The sequence below is a fragment of the Caloenas nicobarica genome, chromosome 27 (assembly GCF_036013445.1).
Source record: "Caloenas nicobarica isolate bCalNic1 chromosome 27, bCalNic1.hap1, whole genome shotgun sequence".
NCBI classification, from domain to species: domain Eukaryota; kingdom Metazoa; phylum Chordata; class Aves; order Columbiformes; family Columbidae; genus Caloenas; species Caloenas nicobarica.
Genome location: NC_088271.1, coordinates 4,098,773 through 4,123,317, shown reverse-complemented (window position 1 = coordinate 4,123,317; position 24,545 = coordinate 4,098,773). Strand labels below are relative to the sequence as shown.

General features: G+C 64.9%; 1 protein-coding gene across 2 annotated transcripts; it reads right to left on the bottom strand.

The window, feature by feature from the left end:
* Positions 1-61: 61 nt before the first annotated feature.
* On the bottom strand, positions 62-19,915 carry SEMA6B (semaphorin 6B). Of its 2 annotated transcripts, none has more exons than XM_065652832.1 (17): positions 19,833-19,915; positions 9,041-9,181; positions 7,955-8,072; positions 7,636-7,696; positions 7,486-7,548; positions 6,901-7,002; positions 6,685-6,775; positions 6,478-6,597; positions 6,283-6,371; positions 5,740-5,957; positions 5,494-5,625; positions 5,235-5,384; positions 3,189-3,383; positions 2,523-2,663; positions 2,249-2,326; positions 1,987-2,045; positions 62-1,898 (listed from the first exon to the last, which is right to left on the bottom strand). In XM_065652832.1, the coding sequence occupies exons 2-17, from the start codon at positions 9,153-9,155 to the stop codon at positions 913-915; spliced, it is 2,718 nt and encodes a 905-aa protein (XP_065508904.1). In that variant the 5' UTR covers positions 9,156-9,181; positions 19,833-19,915; the 3' UTR covers positions 62-912. The 2 variants fall into 2 exon arrangements, with proteins under 2 accessions (XP_065508904.1, XP_065508903.1); XM_065652831.1 differs by lacking the exon at positions 19,833-19,915 and adding an exon at positions 10,976-11,065.
* Between the last annotated feature and the right edge of the window lie 4,630 nt (positions 19,916-24,545).

The following is a 24,545-nucleotide window of genomic DNA, read 5'->3' as shown; positions in this document are numbered from 1 at the left end:
CGCCAGCACCCCCGTGTCCAGCGGGTCCCGGGGGGGGTAAGGAGGTGCCGAGGCAGCGGCGGGGGAGTCGCCTCTGGTAAATGGGCGTTTATTGGGGCCGCGGGGTACAGACCACGGGCGGCCGCATGCATGGCCGCTGGGGGGGGGACGCGGTCACTGCCCCCCACCCTATTTACAGCCTGCCACCCCCCCAGGGACCCACCGCCCCGGGGCCAGGCAGGGGTGGCACCGAAAGGGCACCCTTTGCCAGCAGAGAGTGGGTTCGGTGGGGACCCCCCAGCCCCAGCAGTGCCCCCCAGGAGGGGAGTGCTGGGGGGGCACATGAGCCCCCCCCCAAGCTGGCACTGGGCAGGGGTTAAGCCCAGGCTGGGATGGCTGTGAATGTGCCCTGTCCCCAGATAACACCCACATTTGGGGGTCCCCCCACTCCCTGCACCCCAAATGTTCACCGTGTCCCATCACTGTCACTGACGCACCCCGATGCCACCCCCAGGGTGCTGGCAGCACCCACCAGCCCCCCTGAGCGCCCGGGCACGGCCGATGGGTCCGAGGAGAGCGGGGTGGGGGGCACAGCCCTGCTCTGCCTTGGCCGTGCCTGCGTCCGTGCGTCCATCCTGCTGCCCCCCAGGGATCCCCCCCCAGGGTGCCACCATCCCTGGGTCCAACCTGGGGAAGGGACGGAATGGACAGACCCCCCCAGGAGCCGGGGCAAAGCAGCTGGAGCGCAGGGCACTGCCCCACGCCAGCCGGGGACACCCCCAAACCCCATCCGGGGGCACCAGGGGGTGCCTGTCCCCCCCCGCTCTCCCCATGCAGCATCTCACCCCGTGCCCGCAGCTCCTGCCCAGCCACCCCTCCCTGTCCCCAGGGGACCGCACTGGTGTCCTGGGGGGGGACACACACGGCGGGTCCCTATTTTCCCGAGGGAGTCCGCTCCACGCCGTAGCGCAGGAGGTGGTGCAGGTCCGTCAGCGCCCGGGGGGGGCCGGTGCCGGGTGCCCGGGGTGCCGTGCCGTGTCGCCCGTAACCGCCCCCCGGCACCTCGCCGCTGTTGAACGTGTGGTTCCTCTTGAGGTGGGCGCCAGGGCGGCTCGTGCCGTTGTTGGCGTTGAAGTTCAGCTGCTCGGGGTGCCAGGGTGGCCCCTCGCTAAAGTCCCCCCCCTCCCCGCTGGGCGCCGAAACCACCCGCCGGCGATCGGGGCTGGGGTGCGGTGTGCCGGCGAAATCACCGTAAGAGCCGCGGGGCTGGCGGCGGGTGGCGGCGGGTGGGTGCTGCCGGGTACGGGGACCCTCTTGGGGGTCCCGTCCCCAGTGCCCATCGCCCGAGGAGTCGCTGAGTTCGGCCTCCAGCTCCTGGTCCACCAGGATGGCATGACAGGAGAGGGGGGGGATGCCGCGAGCCGGGCGGCCGGAGCCCCCGTGCATCCGAGCGGTGCCGGCACCGGTCGTGCCAGATCCATCCCGCAAGGCGGCGTTGATGATGTTGTGACTTTGCTCCCAGGTGCAGTTTTGGAGGGCGCCGGGGCAGCGTTTTTGCTGTAAGGGGGTTTGCTCCGGCGTGGGGAGGACCCCCGAGTCCAAGTCGTGTTGGGTGACTTTCCCCAAATCCTTGGGCCACCCGTTGGGCATGAGCGGGGCCAGCAAAGCGCCGGGTTGGCCCCCGCGCGCCCGCCGCTCGCCCAGCCGGCTGACGCTCACCACCGACTCGCTGTGCGCCAGGATCGTGTCCTTGTCCTTGCGCCGCGCCAGCTCCTTGCGGTCCCGGTGGCCGATGAACCAGCAGACGCTGAAGCCGGAGATGACGGCGCCGATGACGAAAGCGGCGACCGAGGAGATCACCAGGAGGTTCACCGACACCAGCCCGTCCGGCTCGTCCACGAAACTCTCTGTCACCAGCCCTGGCGGGATGGGGGGGACGTCAGGGGACAGCCGTGGTGGAGCCTGGCGGTGCCACCACCGTGTCCCCAAGCCCCATCCTGCACTCACCCTCGCACTCGCCCAGGTGGGACGTGCTGCTGCCCGCGATGTCCTGCTCAAAGGCCACCCTGGGGGGCACAAATTGGGGGCGGGGGGTTAGCCAGTCCCTAATGGCCCGGCAGAGGGCTCCCAGTTTGCTTCAGCAAGCGATGAGTTTGCTGGGTCTCAGTCATGGGGGGCTGCAGGAGCCGATGCTCTCTGGGGAGCCCCTGAGACCCCGTTTCCCCGCACTGTGTCCCCCAGTGTCCCCCCCGGGGCCTGGTGGCGTTACCTGGGGCTGGGCTCCAGGAAGACGCAGGAGCCCTCGGGGGTCCAGCCACAATAGGGGTCTCGGCTCCCCAGGCAGTTCCTGGCAGGGAGCAGAGACATCAGGAGAGGGGGGTGACACCCCAGACCCCCACGAGGGACCTGGACCCTGCACCACGCCGTGCCTCAGTTTCCCCTGACCGCGCTCCCAGCCATGCTGAGCCCTTCCCCGCTGGATCCCAGCCCGGGGCAGATTGTAGGGGTGTGAAGTTACCGGTGGCTGAGCCCGGCGCACTCACTTCATGCAGCCCGAGTGCTGCTGGCAGCGAGCCACAGGCACCCTGGCCACGCAGGGGGGAAAGGCCAGCAGCAGGGCCCCCGACGCCTTGTCCAGCTCCAGCCCCAGCAGCCGCCGCTCGTCCTCGGTGTCCCGGCCACACCTGGGGAGGGGACAGAGCTCAGAGTGCCCCTGGTCCAGCCTGCAGGCCACGGAGCCAGCCCCAGCACAGGCTGGTCAAGAGAGGGTATCTCATCCGTCCCCCCACCCCATTCACCCACCCATGACCCCTTTCATCCCTCTGACCCAGCCCCTCCAACCATCCATCCGTCCATCCATCCATCCATCTGTCTCCAACCACCTCATTCATCCTCCCCGTCACCTCGCAACTGTCAATCGGTCCCTCCCTGAACATCTCATCCATCCACCCACCCATCAGTCCAACCACTCCCCCACCCATCCAGCTCTCCAACCAGCCGTCCACCTATCCATCCATCTCTCCCTCCATCCACCCATCTACCCAACCACTCACTCAACCATCCATCCATCCAAACATTTATCCATCCATCCACCCATCCATCCACCCACCCATCCATCCATCCACCCACTCAACCATCCAACCACCCAAACATCCATCCAACCACCCCTCGACCCATCTGAGCGCCCTTCCCTCCTTCCCAGCACCCACCTCCCAGGCTGGTAGGTCTCAAACTCCTCCAGGAAGACGCTCTGGCTGCCGGGGGGTGCGGGCGCGGGGCTGGCGCTGGCGTTGGGCTGGATGAGGAACTTGAGGATGGTGCCGGTGCTGGAGCCCAGGAAGACCACGGTGTGGTTGCCCCACGGCCCCGCTGCTGTGTCCACCACGATCTTGCGGAGCTGGTACCTGCGTGGTGTGAATGGAGCTGGCGCTGGGATGGGCAGGAGCCCACGTGGCCCCGGGAATGGGGAAACTGAGGCAAGGTGCAGGGCTGGGACCTCCCGTGAGGATGGAAACCCATCCAGATCCCGGTCAGGAACCAGCCCAGGTCCCACTCAGATTCCCCCAAAGAACCAGCCCAGGTTCCGCAGTCCCTCAGCAGGATCCCGGCTGGTCCCCAGCCCCACGTCACCGTCCCCAGCCTTGTGTCCTCATCCCCAGCCCTGTATCCCTGTCCCCGGCCTCGTGTCTCCATCCCAGCCTTGTGCCCCCGTCCCCAGCCCTGTGTCCCCATCCTCAGCCCTGCACGTGCCCCTGCTGCCCTGCCAGCGGGAGGCTACGGCCCGAGCGTGCCGCTTGATTAATTCTCCATCAAGCAGCAATTAAGGCAGATTTAATTAGGACGAGACAATCTCGACTGCAAAGTTTATGAGATTTATCAGCACGCACGGGCAAGGGCAGCACGAGAGGTTCCAGACAGTGCTCACCAGCATCCACCATCACCTACCAGCATGCACCAGTACCCACCATCACCTGCCAGCATGCACCAGCACCCACCATCACCTGCCAGCATGCACCAGCACCCACCAGCATGTACCGGTGCCCACCAGAATGCACCAGCACCCACCAGCGCCCACCAGAATGCACCAGCACCCACCAGCATGCACCAGTGCCCACCAGAATGAACCAGCACCCACCGGCATGTACCAGTGCCCACCAGAATGCACCAGCATGCACCAGTACCCACCAGAAGGGACCAGCACCCACCAGCACGTACCAGTACCCACCAGGATGTACCAGCACCCACCAGGATGCACCAGCATGCACCAGTACCCACCAGAAGGGACCAGCACCCACCAGCATGTACCAGTACCCACCAGGATGCACCAGCACCCACCAGCATGTACCAGTGCCCACCAGAATGGACCAGCATCCACCAGCACTCACCAGCATGTACCAGTACCCACCATCACCTACCAGCATGCACCAGCACCCACCAGCATGTACCAGTACCCACCAGGATGCACCAGCACCCACCAGCATGTACCAGTGCCCACCAGCATGCACCAGCACCCACCAGAATGGACCAGCATCCACCAGCACTCACCAGCATGTACCAGTACCCACCATCACCTACCAGCATCCACCAGCATTCACCAGCATGTACCAGTACCCACCAGCATGCACCAGCACCCACCGGCATGTACCAGTGCCCACCAGAATGCACCAGCACCCACCAGCATGCAGCAGTGCCCACCAGAATGCACCAGCATGCACCAGTACCCACCAGAATGGACCAGCATCCACCAGCACTCACCAGCATGTACCAGTACCCACCATCACCTACCAGCATGCACCAGCACCCACCAGCATGTACCAGTACCCACCAGGATGCACCAGCACTCACCAGCATGTACCAGTACTCACCAGGATGCACCAGCACCCACCAGCATGTACCAGTGCCCACCAGAATGGACCAGCATCCACCAGCACTCACCAGCATGTACCAGTACCCACCATCACCTACCAGCATGCACCAGCACCCACCAGCATGTACCAGTACCCACCAGGATGCACCAGCACCCACCGGCATGTACCAGTGCCCACCAGAATGGACCAGCATCCACCAGCACTCACCAGCATGTACCAGTACCCACCATCACCTACCAGCATGCACCAGCACCCACCAGCACGTACCAGTACCCACCAGGATGCACCAGCATCTACCAGTGCCCACCAGCATGCACCAGTACCCATCATCACCCACCATCATGCACCAGCACCCACCATCACCCCCCGTTGCCCCCCAGCACCCACCGGCCCATGGTGCGCAGGATCCAGGGCGCGTGGCCCAGCGCCGGCACCGCCTCGTCCATCAGCGGGTGGGTCTTGACGAAGGTCAGGATCTCGTCGGGGAAGGTGCTGGAGGAGTTGTAGCGCATCCCCGGGGACGCGCAGCACCCGGGCCTGCGGCCACCGCGTCACCCGGTGTCCCCACCGACACGCTGGGCTTGTCCCCAGCGCTGTCCCCAGCCCTGGCTGGCCCCAGCCCTGTGCCCTGTGGCACATCACTCACCGGGGCTTGGGCACCATGTCCTCGGGCACGGGCGTCCAGATGGACTCAGGAGACTTTTGCTCCCGAAAACGTCCCTCGAAGACGGCGGCAACTTGGGTCATGTCAAAGGCGCAGACGGCCGAGCCGGGGATGCTGGGGGGACACATGGGTGTGTGGTGAACACCACGTCCCCTTTGTCCCCCGCAGGCACACAGAGGGGTCCCAGCCCAGCCCTGGGGCTCTTGGTGGGGCACAAGAGGGTCTGACCTGTTGGCAGGTGTGGAGAAAACAGCCAGGACCACTGGGCGCCCGTCCAGCTCCAGGATGTCAGTGACGGCTTGGATGACGTTGAAATAGAAATGGGAATCCCCCGGCACGGAGCAGTTGAGCCGGGCTTTGAGGAACGAGGTCCATTGCTTCTCCAGCACCCGCTGCGAGCCCCCCATGTCGTTCTTGCACACCCGGGCCACCCGGGACACCACCACCTACGGGATGGACACCCGTCACCACCTGGTCCCCAACCCTGATAGAATCATAGAGTCATTTTGGTTGGAAAAGACCCTCAAGACCATCGAGTCCAACCATAACCCACCCCTGGCACTGCCCCATGTCCTGAGAACCTCATGTCCGTCTGTCCAACCCCTCCAGGGATGGTGACTCCAGCACTGCCCTGGGCAGCCTGTTCCAATGCCCCACAGCCCTTTGGGGAAGAAATTGTTCCAAGATCCAACCTCAACCTCCCCTGGCGCAACCTGAGGCCGTTTCCCCTTGTCCCCGTCCCCACCCCAGGTGTCTCAGGATGTCTCGCACCTTCTCCAGGTAGTTGAACTCCATGGCGATCTCTCTGAAGAAGAAGTAGACGTGGCTCCTCCATTCCACAGCGTGGACAAAGTAGGGCTCTGCAGGGACAGTGACAGGGTCAGGGACGTCCCAGGAGGGCGGGAAAGGGGCATGCGTGGCATGACTTGGCATGGCATATGGTGGCCACCAAGCCAGGGGAGGCACCTTTGAACCATTTGGAGTCGTGTTTGACGGTGCGGAGGGTCGGGCTGTCCCCCAGGCTGCGGTAGATGACGGCGTCGATGGCCAAGAAATCTGTCACCGTGGCGGTGAAGAGCATCCCCCCTGCGTGGGAGAGGGGGTGTCACCGGGCGCGGGGCAGGGGACAGCAGGGCAGGAGCCCAGAACGGCCCCGGCGGTGCCACCACTGACCTGTGAACAGGGCCACGTTGGCATGTTTGGGGTCATAGGGACACCGGGCCATGCCACTGATGTTGTCCCCAATGGGCTCCAGCGTGTCCATCTGTCACGGGGGAGATGGGGACATGAGCGATGCCACGCGGGCAGCGGGGTCCGGGTCACCCGCACACGGCGGGGGGTGACACGTGGGGGTCCCAGGTGTCCCCATCCCCACGCGGGGGGACTCACGCTGTAGTTGGCGCAGACGGGGTTGAAGGCGTTGGTGCCGCAGACGAAGAGCAGGTTCTCGTTCCGCACCAGCAGCACCTTGACGAAGTTCCGGCACTCCGCCTGCGCCGGCGAGAGGGGACGGTCACCTCGTGCCCCCCACCCACCCCCGGGTGCTCCCACCCAGGTCCCCATTGCCGCCAGAGTCTGCCTTGGGGGGGGTGTTTTCACCCCAAAATGGTATTTACAGAAAAAAAAAAAAAATTGGATTTCTGGCAGCTGCTGGGCTGTGCCTGCCTGAAATAATTAATTACAAACCCAATTATCCCAGCGGCCGATAAATCACAGAGACACAACCGCTGGCAGGGAGCGGGGAGGGTGACAGCGGGGGGGACACACGGGGGGGACACACGGGGGACACACACGGGGTGGCTTTGTGGGGTGCTTGGGGTGGGCGATGAGCATCCCTGGGACAGGGACAGACCCGCCGGAGCCCCTCGTGGTGTCCAACCCCCCGCGCGCCCCACGGCAGATTCGGGGCGCAGGAGGGTGCTCAGTCCCGACCCGGGGGGGTCTCCTGGGGTGCGGACCCCCCCCAGTTCATACCTCGTGTTTCCCCTTCATCCGGCAGATGCTGATGTCGTGCTGGTTCGAACGCCACGTCAGCTTCTGGGGGAGCGGGCAGAAAACCCAGCGTGGGGCTGGGGGGAAGCCTGCAGACCCCATGGGGCCCCCCCGGAGCCCCCCGGCACTTACCCGGTGGTAGCGCATCTCGCCGGCACCGCTGGTCTCCAGGCTCACGCTGTAGACGTTGTCCCTGGGGAGGGGGACAGGGGTGTCACCAACCTGACGGGGTGCCCCCCCCACACACGTTGGCATACTGGGGGGGCTGTGGGATCTGCCACCCCCCCCAGGGAGATGTGGGGTTCTGGGGTGGACGATGAGCATCACCAGGGAGCCTCGAGGTGTCCAACCTGCCCCCCCATGGCAGGTTTTGGGGTGCCCACAGGGGGTTAGGGGGGTGTCGGGTGCCCACCCCCACTTGGGGGGGTGCTTTGGGTGCCGCGGTTCAGACCTGTCCCCGATGAAGAGGGTCCGGTTGACCTTGAGGATGCGCTGGATGTTGAGGCGTGGGGTCCCCCCCCCGTCGGGGTTCGTCCCGTGGCCCACGAAGACGGCGTAGTGCTTCACGTCTGGGGGGACACGGGGGCGACAGGCTGCTGGGGCACCCCAAAACCCCTTCCCATGGGTCCCCCCCCTTCCTTCACCCCAAAACCCCTTCCCATGGGTCCCCCCACTTCCTTCACCCCAAAACCCCTTGCCATGGGTGCCCCCCTTCCTTCACCCCAAAACCCCTTCCCATGGGTGCTCCCTTCCACTTTCACCCCAAAACCCCTTCCCATGGGTGCTCCCCTTTCCTTCACCCCAAAACCCCTTCCCATGGGTGCCCCCCCTTCCTTCACCCCAAAACCCCTTCCCATGGGTCCCCCCCCTTCCTTCACCCCAAAACCCCTTCCCATGGGTGCCCCCCCTTCCTTCACCCCAAAACCCCTTCCCATGGGTGCTCCCTTCCACCTTCACCCCAAAACCCCTTCCCATGGGTCCCCCCACTTCCTTCACCCCAAAACCCCTTCCCATGGGTGCTCCCTCCCACCTTCACCCCAAAACCCCTTCCCATGGGTCCCCCCCTTCCTTCACCCCAAAACCCCTTCCCATGGGTCCCCCCCTTCCTTCACCCCAAAACCCCTTCCCATGGGTGCTCCCTTCCACCTTCACCCCAAAACCCCTTCCCATGGGTGCTCCCCCCTTCCTTCACCCCAAAACCCCTTCCCATGGGTGCCCCCCCTTCCTTCACCCCAAAACTCCTTCCCATGGGTGCTCCCTTCCACCTTCACCCCAAAACCCCTTCCCATGGGTCCCCCCACTTCCTTCACCCCAAAACCCCTTCCCATGGGTGCTCCCCCCTTCCTTCACCCCAAAACCCCTTCCCATGGGTCCCCCCCTTCCTTCACCCCAAAACCCCTTCCCATGGGTGCTCCCCTTTCCTTCACCCCACGGCACCCCAAAAACCCCATCCCTCCCCCACGCCGACCCGCACCCCCCCTCTCCCATGGCTGCAGCCCCCCCAACTCCCACCCTGTACCCCCGGGGGGTCACTCACAGTCCGGGGGGGCCACGGCGATGGGCCCGGGCTCCTCGGGGAAGGTGCCCCGGACCGTCCTCTCCACCGCCAGCAGGAGCAGCAGGACCAGGGGGACATGGGGGGGTGACCCCATGGTGTCCCCCGGCGCGGGGGGGGCACCTGCAGGCACAGGGAGAGGTGGGAGGGGGGCAGCACCCACCCGGACGCCTGGGTTCCCTCCTCATTGCGCGATGCTGACCCCCCCGGCCCCGGGTGAAGAATTTGAAATATGTGGGGAAAAGCAGCCCCCCTGTCCCCCCCACAGCGCCACCGTCCCCCCACTGTCACTGCCCTGCCACCCATCCCCGGGGCACGGCTGGGTAATTAGCAGCTGGGCAGGGATTTAATTGATTATCAATTAATTCCATGAGAGCAGGGAGCGGGTTCGATCAAACTGTCGCCCTCCTGCCACCATGTCCCCACGGGGGGTGACATTGCGTGGGGCTGGGGGTCACGGTGCCAGGACACCGGGCAGCATCAGTGGGGACGCTCATCCCTGTCCCCTCTGCGGTGTCACCGGCCCCTGTCCCCATCCTGGTCCCCTCTGCGGTGTCACAGCCTGTGGGGACATCTGCCCCTGGTCACCCTGGGTAAGACCTGACCCTGGTGTCACAGCCCCTGGGGACAACTGACCCTGTCCCCACGGTGTCACAGACCCCAGGGACACCAAATTCTGTCCCCATGGTGTCATGGACCCCAGGGACACCCACTGTGTCCCCACGGTGTCACGAGCCCCCCCAGCCATGGAACATGGCTGTGCCTCAGTTTCCCCATCTGCCCAAGGTACAAACGGCACTGGTCGTTATTATTTTTTAATAAATTTCTATTAATTGTCTTAATAGAATTCTATTATTTCTGTATTTCTATTAAAAATGCCTCAATGCCAATGTACCATAGGTGACAAACTGGCCAGGATGAGCCCCGTCCCCTGGGTGCCAGCCCTGGCAATTCCTATTTTTTAATTTATTTTTTGTGCCTGAGCTGGTTTATAAAAGCCATTAACAATTTAATTGCTGTAATTAAAGTCTCTGAAGCTTTTACCACCCAAAAAAAAAAAAAAAATCACCAAATTTAAGCATCTCCCAGGTGCCGGGTGGGGGACCCAACACCCCAAAAAGCAGCCCAAGGGAAGGGGGGAGCTGAGAATTCACCCCCAGCGGGTGGGATTTGGGGTGCGGGGTGGTCGTGTCACAACCTCAAGCGGGGGGCCCGGTGTCACCGTCCCCCCCCGCAGCCTGTGTGGTGACAGCGAGCGGGCGCGGGGGTAACCGGAGCCTCCGGCGACATAAATGCCTGTGATTGTGCAGGGGAAGAAAAGGCAGCGGGGGGGGGAAAGGAGGGGACACGGCGGGGAGGGGGACACGGCGGTGACAAACAGGGACCCATTCACGGCGGTGGCGGAGGAGAGGGGACGGGTGTCGCGTCCCCAGCGTGGCTGTGGGGAAACTGAGGCAGCGCGTGGGGACAGGGTGGCCGTGCCGGGGGTGGGGGGGGTGGCGCTGGGGGGGTCGAATGTCGCCAGCCTGGGTGTCCCCAGCATCGAGCGGCTGAACACCCACGGCCCTTGTCCTTGTCCCGGAGCCCCGCGCTCCGTGCCTCAGTTTCCCCAGCTGAAAGCACGCTCAGCCCTCACCCTCTGCACACAACGCTTTAGGGGGGGGGCAGCCGCTCACCCTGTCCTTCCCCCACCCAGCATCTCCCCGACACCGGGGTGATGGGCAGGAAGGGGGGCAGCCCCCCCAGTTTTCCCCCCAACACTGATAACGGGGGGGCGGCAGCGATACCCAATCCTGCAGAGGGGTCCGACAGCTCCCCCGCCCCCCCAAGGCTGGTTCATTGCCCCCCGTCCCCTCCTCGGGGTGCGAGCCCATCCCCGTGGGTCGGGCCCCCCCCGGTGCCCCCCGCTCTGCCCACCTGAGCTCCGCCGGCCGCCTCCGCGCTGGCCCTATGGCACGGCCACCGCTGGCCCCACCGCTCGGGGGGCGCCCGGACGCCTGGGTCCCATCGCTGGGGGTGGGTCGTTGTCCCCCCCACTCCCCCAGGATGCCCCAATGGCACCGGGGGCTCCGGCGTCCTGGAAGCAGCTCAGCTGTCACATAACCCCCCCCCAGGGACCCCCGGGGAGGGGACCCGCGCCCCCCACCCGCGCCAGGTGGGAAGGTAGGGCTGATGTCACCGTAACCGGAGCCACTGTCCCCCCCCATGCTGACAGCTGTCACCACAGCCGGGGACATGGGACCCCCCTCCCCGAGTGGCACCGCGGTGTCCCCGCCCAAAGCAGCACAGGAAAGCGCCGGCACGAGCCCCCCCCCGGTGACACCCCCGGTGACACCCCCCGTGCTCCAAGCCACGGTGGGGACAGTGGCACCGCGGTGTCCCCCCCCATCCTCACTGGCCATCCGCACCCAGAGCTGATCCCGGCTCAGGGATCCTGGAATGGGGGGGCACTGGGAGTTGGGGGGGACACTGGGAAAGGGGGGGGACACCTAGAAATCGGGGGGGGGGGACACCAGCCCTTAAAATACAACTTCTTTTGGGGGGCACAACAGCAGCGGCAGCCCGGCACTGCCAGCCTCCAGCCTCTAATTAATCAAGGCTCATTAGGAGGCATTTGATGAGGGGTGGGTTATTCAACCACCCCAAGTTGGGGGGGACACCCATGATATTATCTCAATATCTAAATAAATCCTTTTCATAGGGCTAATGCTGGATTTTCTTTGCTGTTTGGGGTAATTTTCTTTAGAAAGCACCAATAAGCAATCAGCAATTAGATGTGCTAATGAGGCCCTTAGAAGCAGCATTAAGGAAAATGTGCCCCCCCCAAAATGCAGCTCCCGACCCCCAGAGCATCCTTTGCTCAGGGCGGGTATCCCCCATTGCTATAGGGGGGTCACCAGCAGTAGCCCCCCCCTCCCCAAACTGGCCATGGGGACCCCCCCCCGACTCCAGCTGCTGCCGCCGGGAGTGGGGGGGCTCAGCCCCCCCCCGGGGTTTCCGTCGCGGGGCCGGTTCAGATGGCAGAGCCAGGAAGCAGCTGTCCCCACGGCGGGGACGGAGCAAATGTCACCCCGGCCACCTGGCACCGCGGGCTGGCCCTGGCCCTGGCTCCCCCCACGGCCCCCCCCGCCCAGCAGCACCTCCCGGGGGGGCCGCGGGCAGCAAGCACTCCCAGAGCCGCGGGGGTGCCAAGAGGATGGGGGGACCCCAGCATTAGTGGGGTCCTCATGCGGGTGACAGGGATGGGGGGTCACCAGCGTGGCCGGGGGGGGGGACACGCAGCACCCACCATTTACCTTGGCGCTTTCGCGGCCCCGCCGGCGGCTCAAATGTCCCCCCCCGGGCCTCCCGCTCCGGTTACCGGCTCCGCTTACAGCTGCCGTTTATAGCCCCTGTCCCCGTCGCTGTCCCCTCCCCAGCGCCCAGGACCCCCCCGGCTGGGGACCCAGGCATCCGGGCCCCCCAAGACACCCCTGGGCACCAAGGGGGTTGACCCCCCCGACGCTGGCTCTGGGGATGGTGGGGAGCCCACGGGCACTATGGGTGGTTTTGTCCCGCACTTGTCACCCAGGACGGGTGCCCAGGGGTGACACGAGCCGCTGGGTGCTGTCCGCGCCTCCAACACCGGCCGGGTGACACCCATGGGTGCTGGGTGTCCCCAGCCCGTCCCTTCCAGGGCAGTGCTGGTGGCCGGACAGCTGCGGGGACGTTTGCATATTCAATACATCCTCATCTGCATAGTAAGGATATAGTTTCCTAGCGAGGAGGTGACACGCTTCACATCAAAATAAACCCCAGGGAGGGGACAGAGGGGGTGACAGGAAGGGTGCTGTCCCCCCGCAAGCACATGGCTGCTCTGTGTCCTCCCGGTTCACAGCCCTTGTCCCCCCATGTCACACGGATCCCCTGTCCTGCTGGTCCCCCCTTACAGACACACATCCCCGCATGTCCCTCCTCTCCCCCTTGAGACTGTCATCCCTCTTGTCCCCAAAGACACTCCTTCCCTTGTCCCTAAAAGCACTCACCTTGTCCCCACAAAGGGCGCCGGCCCCTTGTCCCTCCTATCCCCCCAAAACAGTCACTCCCCCTTGTCCCCCAAGACACCTCATCCCATGTCCCCGGGGTGCCCTGTCCCCAGGGAGCCCCATCCCCGAGCGGACAGAAGGATGCGCAGCTCCTGGTTCAACCCCAGCAGCCAAACCCAGCTCCACAGGGGAGACCCTACAAAAACAAACCAGCGCACACAGCCTCCGCTCCAGCTGGAGACCCTGTAACCACAAACCATCACGTTTACACTCAACCCCAAGCGGGAACCCTATAATAACAAACCAGGGCACAGAGCCCATCATTAACCCCATGGGGGGTTGCTGTACGCACCCGCGCCGGTCAGAAACACCACCAAAAAAACCCCAGAACAACGCCAAACCCAAGAAAGCAACCCTACAATAACAAAGCCACAGCAAGGGAGAGGCGGAGGAGCTGGTGGAGGTGCTGGGGAGGCCGGGAGTGAGCGCTCAACCCTTCAGCCTGCTCATTTTTTAAGCTTTATTAAAAGTTCAGTTGTTGGTTTTGGTAGTTTTATTTCCTTTTTGGGCTCCCCCGCGCCGGCTGCACTCGGCTGCTCCGGCCGCAATAATGGGGCTTTTAATTGCTCCAAGCCCAGGCGCCCGCGCCTCCAGTTCAGATTTCTGCACTTCAAACCGCTGATTTGGAGTTAAGTAAGATTAAATATCTGCTTGGTCAAACAGCGCGAGAGGGGAGGGGATGTCAGCGAGCCTGGGGACACCAAGGGACAGGGACTGTCGTAGGGACAGGAGCCACAGCCACCGCCGGTGTGCCAGGGACGCATGTGTCGGCGACGGGGTGTGAGCCATGGCACATGAGCCCAACCTTCGTCCCGCTGCCTCCTCCTCCTCCTCCTCCTCCTCCCAGTGAGGCCACAGGCTGGTGGTGTCACCCGCTCTGCCCCACTCTCTGTTTTGCAGACACCAATGTCAAAGGTTTGGTGGTGGCACCTGCCCCATGCGCTGCCGGGTCCCGCTCCCGCCATGGTTGGGGACAGATGGGAGCCACGGGGGTGACACCACAACCCCCCGCAGTCTGAGCCACCAGCACCCGGGCACCCTGAGCCCCGACCGGCTGTGGGATGGAGCGGAGCCAGGCTGGCGTGGGCGCTGGGTGCTGGCACTGCCGCGGCGTGGGATGGGACGTGGGATGCAGGATGCGGGGTGGCATGTGATGCAGAATGCATGTGGGATACAGGATACAGGCTGGGAGGCAGGATGGGATATGGGACACAGGATGGGATGCGGGATGCAGGATGGGATGTGGGATGGGATAAGGGATGCAGGATGGGATGTGGGATGCAAGATGGGATGCAGGATGCAGGATGGGAGATGGGGGATGGGAGATGCAGGATAGGATGCGGGATGGGATGTAGGATGTGATGCAGGATGCAGGATGAGATGCGGGATGGGATGCAGGATGGGATGCGGGATGGGATGAGCGATGCAGGATGGGATGTAGGATGCGATGCGGGATGCAGGATGGGATGCGGGATGGGATGTGCGATGCAGGATGGGATGTGGGATGCCAGAGGCGGCGCGGAACAAAGGGCCATTGTTTGCGGGTGCGCGCCCAGCGCCGCCGCCTCCACGCTCACCGCCTCGCCGGAAGGTCAGGTGTTTCCTCGCTGCCCCCGAAACGGCTCCTTGTTCTCCCGCCAGCGCCGGCAGAGCCCGCTCAGCCGCCGGCACCCACCGGGCCGGCACAGCCCGGCCCCCTCCCCGCCACCCCCACCGCCTGCTCCGAGACACGGGCACTGCAAAGCTCATGGTAGGACGGGTGACAAAGGTCCCCTGAGTGGCCCTGACAGATGTGCTGGGTGTCATGTCTGTGCAGCACGTGCCACATGTGTGTGCTGGTGTCGGTGCGTGCACCAGGTGTCATGCGTGTGTGCACCAGGTGTCACATGTGTGTGCTCTGTGTGTCACATGTGTGTGCAGGTGTTGGTATGTGCAGCAGCCGGCACATGTGTCTGGCACACGTGTGTGCACCAAGTGTCACGTATGTACAGGTGGCAGCATGTGCCCCGGCTGTCACATGCGTGCCGGTGCGTGTACATCGCGTGTCACATGTGCCAGGTGTTGGTGTGTGCTGTGCAGTGTTGGTGAGCGCACCGGCTGTCACACGTGTGCAGGTATCTGTGCACCATCTGCCACGCGTGTGAGGGCTGTGCGGGGACGGGTGACGTGCAGGATGGGGCGCAGGTGGCGCTGGGGTTATTTTCAGCTCCGCGCTCCCCACCTGGGCAGCATCCAGCCCCGCGCGGGACCAGGACGGATCCCAGCTCCCAGCCTCCCAAATCACCTTCTCAGTGCTTCCCAATTTCCTGACGCTTTAGCTCGACGTCCCCCGGCGGGAGGTGATGGATGGGGCTGATAATCGACGCCAGTTCTGTTTGCACCGCCCAAACTGGAGCAGATCCGGTCTCACTGGGGACACGCGGGTGCTGCCACCAGAGCCTCTTCCCACTCCCCCTCCTCCAGCGCCTTGGGTCTGTTTTTGGTGCTGGGACACGGGTGGCTGCCACCCCCCTGTCCTGGTCCCCAGCTACTGCAAAGCCACATGCTGTGCCCCGCTCTGTGCCTCAGTTTCCCCACCTGATGCCCAAGAACCTCTGCAGCTCTGCATCGCCCTGACAAGAACATGGTGCCGCCAGGGCCACCGTGTCCCCAAGCCAAGATCCGTCCAGCACCAAACCCAGTGCCGAGCTTCGCCACGGCACTGCCAGGTTTGATGGGATTATCCCGTCGGGCAGGATTGCACAGGGAAAAGCCGGGGATTAGCCACAGCACTTCAGCACGTCGCCGCCACAACCACAGCCGGCCTCGCCACCAGCACGCCAAACTGGGCTGAACTGGGAGGAACTGTAATTGGTGTGACTGCCAAGCCCTAGGGTCCCCTGGGGCCTCCTCCAGGCACCGGTGGCTTCACCAGCCGCTGTTTAATTAACCGGCTGCCAGGAACCAGCACAAAGAGATGAGAGCGATCTTTCTTCTCCCCCCCCCTTTTTTTTTATTTGACAAAATTGTAATTAAATAGGGAGTAAAATCCTGTTAGCACAAGGCAGCCCCACTGGGATCTCCTCCGCACCAGACGATCTCTATTCCTCTCCCTCCCGCCTTCACAAAGGGAATCAAAACCTCCATCACCCCTTTTAGGGGATGCAACTGAAGCCCAAAGGTCCCCGAGGACAAGCTGGGGGGTACCCAGAGCCACCGGGTCCCCTCTGAGGTGGGGCTGGGCCCTGCCAGGGATACGGCAGCATCCTTTTGGGTACCAGGTGCATCCATCACCATCCTGGGGATGCAGGGATGGGAAGAAGAGCCCCCCGGGATGCAGCACCCATGATGCTGGTGGCGATCGGGCGATGCCGGCAGCGATCGGGCGCAAATGGGTTAAGCCGGCGCGGTGGCACAACCCAGATGGAACCGGGCTTGCTCTTGGGTTTTCTTTACTACTATTTATGCTGCCGAACGCACAGCAGATGCCACTGCACCGGTACCACCGCGAAACCATCCCACCCGGGCTGGTGACAACCCGCTCGGCCGGCACGGCGAGAGATGCCAGCACCAGGAAAGCCACCACGGTCTGTCCGGGTGGGAAAACCTCACCCAAGGCAACGCCGGGAGATGGACACGGCTGGAGCGGCCCCGGCGCAGGAGATGCACCGAGGGGCCGGCGCAGCTCAGCCCACTGAAAAAATGAAATCGCATCCAAACTGGCAGGTTTAATTAAAAATATTCGAGCTTGTCTAAGGATACAAACCACGGCCGGCACTGCAGCAGGGAGCTGCATCCAGCGCTGGTACCCAGTGAGCATCGCGCCGGCACAGGGCCTCGTGGCCGGGCTGAGCCCTCCCAGCACCGCTACGGCCGAACTGGTGGGGAGGGAAGAGCCCTCGCAGGAGGCACTGGTTTAACTGGGAGCCAACCCATCACGTGGCATGTGCAGAGCAAGCTGCAAGGGATGCCGGTGGCTCCGAGGACCGAGGGGGCGTGCGAGGGGGACGGTGACACCCAGCTCGGCACGTCACCACCCTGCCCCGTGACTCGGGGCTGCTGGCAGCGCTTGGAGGGCTGCAAAGCCACCGAGAACCTGGATTTAGGGAGAGCACCGGGGTCCCCGCACCCCCCCGCAGGCGGGGGGAGCGGCACGCCCACACGCGTGCACACCCGTGCACACCGGTGCACACGCATGCACACCCGTGCACACGCGTGTGCGGACACCTCCAGCCCGCTGCGGTCACCGGTTTGCCGGTGGCTTTGCCGCCGTCCGGGAGGGGGGTTGAATTTAGTGATTTCTCTTTGTTTATGAGAACGGCAGCGAAAACATCTCGGGAAGCAGCTCCTGGGGGGGGTAACGGAGCCGTTCCCCCCGCAGCTGAAACACCGGCAGCACCAGCACGGCTGGCGGGGGCTGAGCTGCCCCCCAGCATCCTCACAGCCCAAACCTGACCCCCCCAGGCGCCACCTCCAGCCCCACCACGCACAGAACCCGCCGCAGCCACGTGCCCCGGTGACAGCGGTGACCCAGTTCCCGTGTCACCCCGGGGACGCTGCGAAAGGGGCGTCTCGGCGGGGCCGGGCGAGCGGCGCTGCCGGCGCTCAGCACCTCAGCAGCCGGATCCGGCCCCCCCGGGCACCCAGCGGGGACACGCACCTGCAAACAGCCCCCGGGGGGGGGACACGGCGCTGCCAGGGCCCCGCTGGCACCCAGGGCCCGATCCTGCACCCTCCGCTGTGCACAGAACAGGAGCTGCCCTCTAGTGTCACCAGTTCATGCCACTAACTGTGGCTAAAACTGCCCGGGGGGGACACAGAGGGGTCCCCCCAAGCCAATGCGCCCCTTCCCTGTGGCTGTTTGGTGGGGGGGGGAGGCTCAGCCATCACCCCCCAAGAGCAGGATTCAGCCCTGCTGGGGCACCCCCAGAACCAACCCGGACCCAAAGAGATTGGGGTGCGGGGACGCAGAGTGGGGACAGCGGTGCCACATGTGCCACCGTCGTCCCCACCGCTCCCTGGCGCTGGGGCAAGCAGAGGTGGGTGTCCCTGATGGGGGGGCTGCTTGTGGCAGGTCCCCCCGGCTCCCCAGGGTGGGTGGAAGGGTTGGGTGCAGCACCCAACACCGGGATGGGGGGGGCTCCTTCTGCACCCTCCACGGTTCACAGCCTCGTTTGGCAGAGGGGAAACTGAGGCACGGCGGGAGGCAGAGCTCACCCAAGGTCACCTCGAGGGGATGGCACAGCCCCGTGCCCTCCCCCACGGCTCATCTGGGGGGTGCTGGGCCCCCCCCAAAGCCCTCCACGCAGGGTTGGGGCTTCCCACTCCCAAAGTGGGGGCCGGGACCACCCCAGCCCCACAGATGCTGCCCGCATGGGGGACCCCAGCCCTGCCCTGGTGCTGGGGGGTGCCAGCCCCCCCACCATGCATGGGGGGTGCTCACTACTGCCGGGTGTCCCCCCAGTCCCCACCATGGATAAAGTTACAGCTCCAACAAGACAGAGCCAGACACCCCCCTAATTTGTGGGGCTCTGCCGCCACTCCAGCCCTGCGGGGTTATTTGCGGGGGGGCTGTACTGCCAACCCCCCCAGCTGAGCCATCACCGCTCCCCTCTGCCTTTTCAGGGGCTGCACTGGCCGAGACCCCTCCCAGTTTCAGCCGCTCTGGCCCCCCCAGCGCAGCAGAGGCTGCATGGGGGGAGAACACACCAGCCCCCCCCCTTTATCCGGCCCCCCCCAAACAAGCAACCCTGGCTGCTTCCCAAAGAGGCGGCGGAGGCAAAACGCAGCCCGATGAAGCAGGGAGCCCCCCCATGGGAGCTCGGGGTGGGGGGGCCCCTCAGCATCTCGTACCCATCACCGTGTCCCATGGCTTTTGGGGGGAGAGTCAGGGTGCCGGCCCGGGGTGCTGATGGGTGGGATGGGGGTGTGCGAGGGGATGGGGGGTGGGACTGGGTGCTGGGTGGAAGGGATGGGGGGGGCCGGGTGCGGGACTGAGCTGCTGGGGGGGGCGACCGAGGTGCTGGGCTGGGGAGAGGGGTGCGGGATTGGGGGCGGGGGGGAGATGGGGGTGCAGGATCGGGATGCTGCGGGAGCACCGGGGTGCTGGGGGGGGGCACCAGGGTGCTGGGGGGGGCATGAGGAGCAGGATCAGGGTGCGGGGGGGTCAGCGCGGTGCCGGGGGTGGGCGGGGGGTGCAGGATCGGGGTGCCAGGGGCCTCGCCGGGGTGCCAGGGTGCGTTGGGGTGCGGGGGTGCCAGGGGTGCCGGAGAGGGCTGCGGGGGGGGGTGCGGACTGGGGTGCCGGGGGGGCCCCCAGGAGTGCTGGGGTGGGGATGGGGATGCAGGATGGAGGTGCTGGGGGGGTGGCGCGGTGCGGGCGGGGGGTCTCAGGGCAGAGGGGTGCGGGCTGGGGGTGTTGGGGACACTGAGGGGTGCGGGGGGACCCGGGGGGGGCCCTCCAGCCCGTGACCCTTCAAGGTTCCGCCCGCTCCGCCCGGAGCCGCTAACAAAAGCGCCGCTTCCCAATGCAGCAGCCGGCGGCAGCGGGAGGGGGGAGAGCTGGGGAGGGGGCACCCCCCTTTCCTCCCATCCCCCCCACCTCGGGAGGGGGCAACTGATGGGGAAGGAGGGGATGAACCGGAGCGGGGGGGGACACACACCGAACCGCATCGCCGCGGGGGCGGGAGGGGGCACCGGCCGCGCTCTTACCTCCGCCGTCCCGGTGCTGCTCGGGGGTGTCCGGGGCGGGGGGGGCCCGGGGCACCTCGCACCTGCGCCCGCCGGCAGCGCCGCTCGGCCCGGCCCCGCTCCGCTCCGCTCCGCCGCGGCGGGAGGCGCCGGGGCACCGGAGCCCGGGCGGGGCGGGGCCGCGGGCGGCGCGGGGGGGGCCGCGGCCGGAGCCGGAGCCGGAGCCCGGAGCCGGGCCCGCCCGGTGGCTGCGGCTGCACCGGAGCCGCTCCGGTAACAGCGGCGCTGGAGGAGCCGCCGCTGCCGCCGCCGCTGCCGGAGCGGCTGCGTCCCCCCCCCCGCCGCCCTGCCCCCGCCCCGGGGAGGCGGCCCGGCCCGGCCTCGGGCCCCCCCGGCGCGGAGAGGAGGGGGGAGGCGGGGGGAGGGGACCCGCCTGCCTTGCCCCCCCCGCCCCCCGGCAAAAATGCGTCCCCCCCTCCCTGCCTTCCCGGGTAAGGGAAAGGGCTGGGACTGACCCCCCCCCCCCACATTCCCTGCCTCAGTTTCCCCCATCCCTGACACCCCCGTTACCCCACTTCAGCCTCACACCCCCCGACAAGGGGCCTCCCCCTCTTTGCTGCCGACCCTGCCCCCCTGGCTCAGTTTCCCCCTGCGAAATGTCCCCTCCCGCCCCTTCCCCTCCCTGGCACTGCAGAGGTGGCACCGCCAGCCCCCTGCCTCAGTTTCCCCTCACAGCAAGGGCTCAGAGCTGCCCTCCGTCCCACGGGTGCTGCCCGACCACAGCAGGGGGAGGCCAAACCTCCCCAGCCCGGGGTGCAGGGGATGCCGGCGTGGGTGCCCGGGGTGGCACGCAGGGCGGGGGCCAAGTGCGGCAGGTGAAGGTGCTTTGCTTCCACCGCTTCAATGCTTCACCACCATCCCCCTGCCACCATCTGCTTCCCCAGCCCATTTTAGCCGAACTTTCCCCAAATCAGGGCAGTCAGAAATAAACCAACCCTCCCGGGCAGACACTCGGGACGGGAAATCTCAGCTCAGACCCCCCACAGGTGCAGGAGTTCACCGTGGGCGATGCCACCGTCCCCAGCATTGGTGTCACGGAGCAGCCACGTGTGGATCCTGGAGATCCCACCAGTGTCGGTGCCATCGGTGCGCTGAGCTGTGCCCGGTGCTCAGCCTGCCCGGCCAGCCGGAGGTTTCTCACGCTGCCAGTGATTCAGCTCTTCCTGCCTCTCCTCCCGGTCCCCGGGGTGGGAAGGGGACAGTCACCCCCGGGGGGGACACTGGGCTGCCCCTGTGGGGTCTGGGGAAGGAAACCGTGGCCATGACTCAGCGCCTGAGTCACGGTCCCCAGGGGGACACCGAGGGGACACCGCCAAGCGCCTTGACCTGTTCACACACCCCCTGGCCCTCAGCTCCCTGTGCTGGCCAAAGTCAGGCTAATTAAGGCCAATTAACACTCCTCTGAATTAATTCCTCCCCGATTCCCGTTCTTCCTCCAAGTACCGCCGAGATGCTTTTTGCTGAACACCACCAACATCCCATGGCACCCCGACATCCCACATCACCCGACGTCCCACATCACCCGACGTCCCACATCACCCCGATGTCCCACGGCCGTGGTGGCCACAGGAATCCTCTCGGGTTGGGATTTTGGCGGGGAATCTGGAAAACCGTGGCTCTGGGAGGGCTATTCTCGGCCGCAGCCTCCGTGTCGAGATTTATTCCTGGGCTGTGGGGTTTATTTGACCTTTTGGAAATAGAGCGAATTGCAGAGGAGCTAATTGGCTTGTTGGAAATCCCGCAGCCACGCGTGTGATGAGCAGCACCGTCCTCTGCTGCGGGGTGTTGCGGGGGGGTTCCCGGAGCGGGATCGGCCTTTGCAGCAGCCCCCATCCTCACTGGGGTCCCCAACCTGGGGATTGGGGGTCCCCTCCGCAGGACAGGGACTCCCATTTGCACGGTGACAGACCCCCAGCAGCACTCTGTCCCCTTTCCACACCTTGGGGGGCAGGAGCCTGCAGGGCTGGTCCCCAAAGGGCCCTGGGGCACAGCGGGTCAGGGGACAGGGACACTGGCTGCCCCTCCAGCGCCAGGGGGGTGGTGGCACGGGGCACGGTGGCTCAGGGGGGGCAGGTACCATGGCTGGGGGGTCCTCCCCGTGCTCCCTCCGCGGGTGAGGACCAGCCATGGGCATCATTTCCTTGGGGACATCCCCTGTACCCACCCGTCCCCCTGGCAGCCCTCCCCGGAGGGTTCGGGGGGCCAGACAGGACACGCAGCTCTGTTCCTGCCATGAACACTCCCCTGCCCGCTGTCAGCCCTGCCCCAAGCAGCCAGCTTAACCCCGGCTAATTGCCTGGCTCCTAATTAGCTGCTGCTCACTGCCTGCCTGCACCTGCGGGAAGGCCCTGCTTTGTCCAGCAGCTCTTAATGGGCTGCACTGGGAAAACTGGGAATTGTACAGCATCCAACCCAGGCTGAGCCTCTCTCCTTGGCCAGCTGCATGTGTGTAAATGTGTGTGCGTGCGTGTAAATGTGTGTGCGTATGTGCATGTGTGTGTGTGTTCATGCACGTACATGTGTGCACATGTGTGTAAATGTGTGTGCGTATGTCCATGCACGGGCACATGTGCATGTGTGTATGTGTGTGCGTACGCGCATGTGTGCATGCACAGGTGTATGTGCATGTGTGTATGAGTGCGCATGCATGTGTATGTGTGTGCATGTGTATGTGCATGCATGTGTGTGCATGCACAGGTGTGTGCATGCACAGGTGTATGTGCATGTGTGTATGTGTGTACATGCATGTGTGTGCATATGTGCATGTACACGCATGTATGCGTGCATGCCTGCATGTGTGTCTAGATGTGCGTGCATATGTGCATACATACGCGTATGTGCATGCCTGCATGTGTGTGCACGCATGTGTGCGCATAAATGTGCAAGTGTGTGCATGCATCCATGTGCACGCATGTGTGCCTGTGCGCATGCACGTATCTACATGCATGTGCACACATGTGCATGCACGTGCACACCCTGCAGCACAGGCACCGCATCTCCCTGGCCCTTCCAGCTGCAGCCGAGGCCACCGGGGCAGGTGCCGGGTGCCGGGTGCCCCTGACTCTGCGGTGCTGGGTGCTTGCAGCTGGGCCGGCAGCTCTGCAGGCAGCTCGCAGGCAGCTCGCAGGCAGCTCGCAGGCAGGCAGCCCCGCGGGCAGGCTGCCCGCACACAGCCCGTGCCAACGCCACCCACCTGTGCCGGGAGCTGGGTACCCACCACAGAGCCGCCTTTGTGCCGCCGGGCACGGGTATGTGCACACATGTGTGTGTGTGTGTGCACACGCGTGTCCCTGCATGCGTACGGCTGGCAGCATTGCCATCACCCCCCAAATGTCCCCAGCTGGCACCAGCCCCCCCCTGAAAGATGCCACTGGGTCCCCAGCACCTGCCGCCGGCCGTGGCTGTGCCCGGCCCTTCCCCGGCACGCCGTGGCGCTCGGGGAGGAAGAGTGGTAATTAAGTTAATTTGCACATGTAAATCATCCTCAGTTTGAATCTGTTAATTTTATAATTTGATGTTTAATGTACATATCTGCTGTGTTTTCCCAGCCAGAAACCCAACATTTTCTGGGTGCTAATGATGGGGGCTGTGGGCCGGGGGGGCGGAGTAGAAGGACCCCACGGGTGCACAGATGCGGATGATGCACAAGAGATTCATCACTCTTGGTAACGAGGGCATCCTGCGATGTGAGTGCCGGGAGAAGGGGCTCACCCACCCCCTCCCCGCAGCCCTCGCCCACCCAGAGCAGCAGCAGCCGGGGCCGCGCCGCAAACCGGCAATTTGAGTTGGGTTTTTAAATATTTACAAATCACTACCTGTCGGAGAGAAGGCGATGAGCTGCTGGGCACAGCAGGTCCTGGTGTGAAGGAGGTGCTGCAGACACAAGAGGAAGGCCCAAAACCCACTGAATTTGCCCCATTCTGGTCCTTTCTGTCCCTCTTGACAGCTCTGCCCGGGGCTGTTTTGGGATGCGGGTGTTGAGCTGAGACCTGGCGACTCGTGTCAGCCACCAAGGGACGGAGGGACACGCGGTCACTGGGGTGTCCCCAAACTGCAGGGCTACCTGCAGCGTTTGCAGCAGCTCCCTGGGGAGCCCAGCACCTGCCCTCAGCGCCAGGAACTGCCAGGCATGGAGGGCACAGCGTCCTCACCCCTTCCTGAGGCATCCCCAAGAGCTCTGCTGGCTCATCCCTGTCCCTGAAAGTCCTGCCTGAAGGTGGGGGACTGAAAAACTGAGGCTGTGCCAGGTGTGCTGAGGCTGGGTGTCACCCCAAGGCCAAATATTGCGCTGGGGTCACGCATTGCCCAAGGCTGAGCATCACCCCAGGGCTGATCATCATCCTGGACCTGAGCATCACCCGAGGCTGAGCATCACCCCAGGGCTGAACATCATCCTGGACCTGAGCATCATCCCGAGGCTGAGCATTACCCCAGGGCTGAACATCATCCTGGACCTGAGCATCACCCCAGGGCTGAACATCATCCTGGACCTGAGCATCACCCGAGGCTGAGCATCACCCCAGGGCTGAACATCATCCTGGACCTGAGCATCACCCCAGGGCTGAACATCATCCTGGACCTGAGCATCATCCCGAGGCTGAGCATCACCCCAGGGCTGAACATCATCCTGGACCTGAGCATCACCCCAGGGCTGAACATCATCCTGGACCTGAG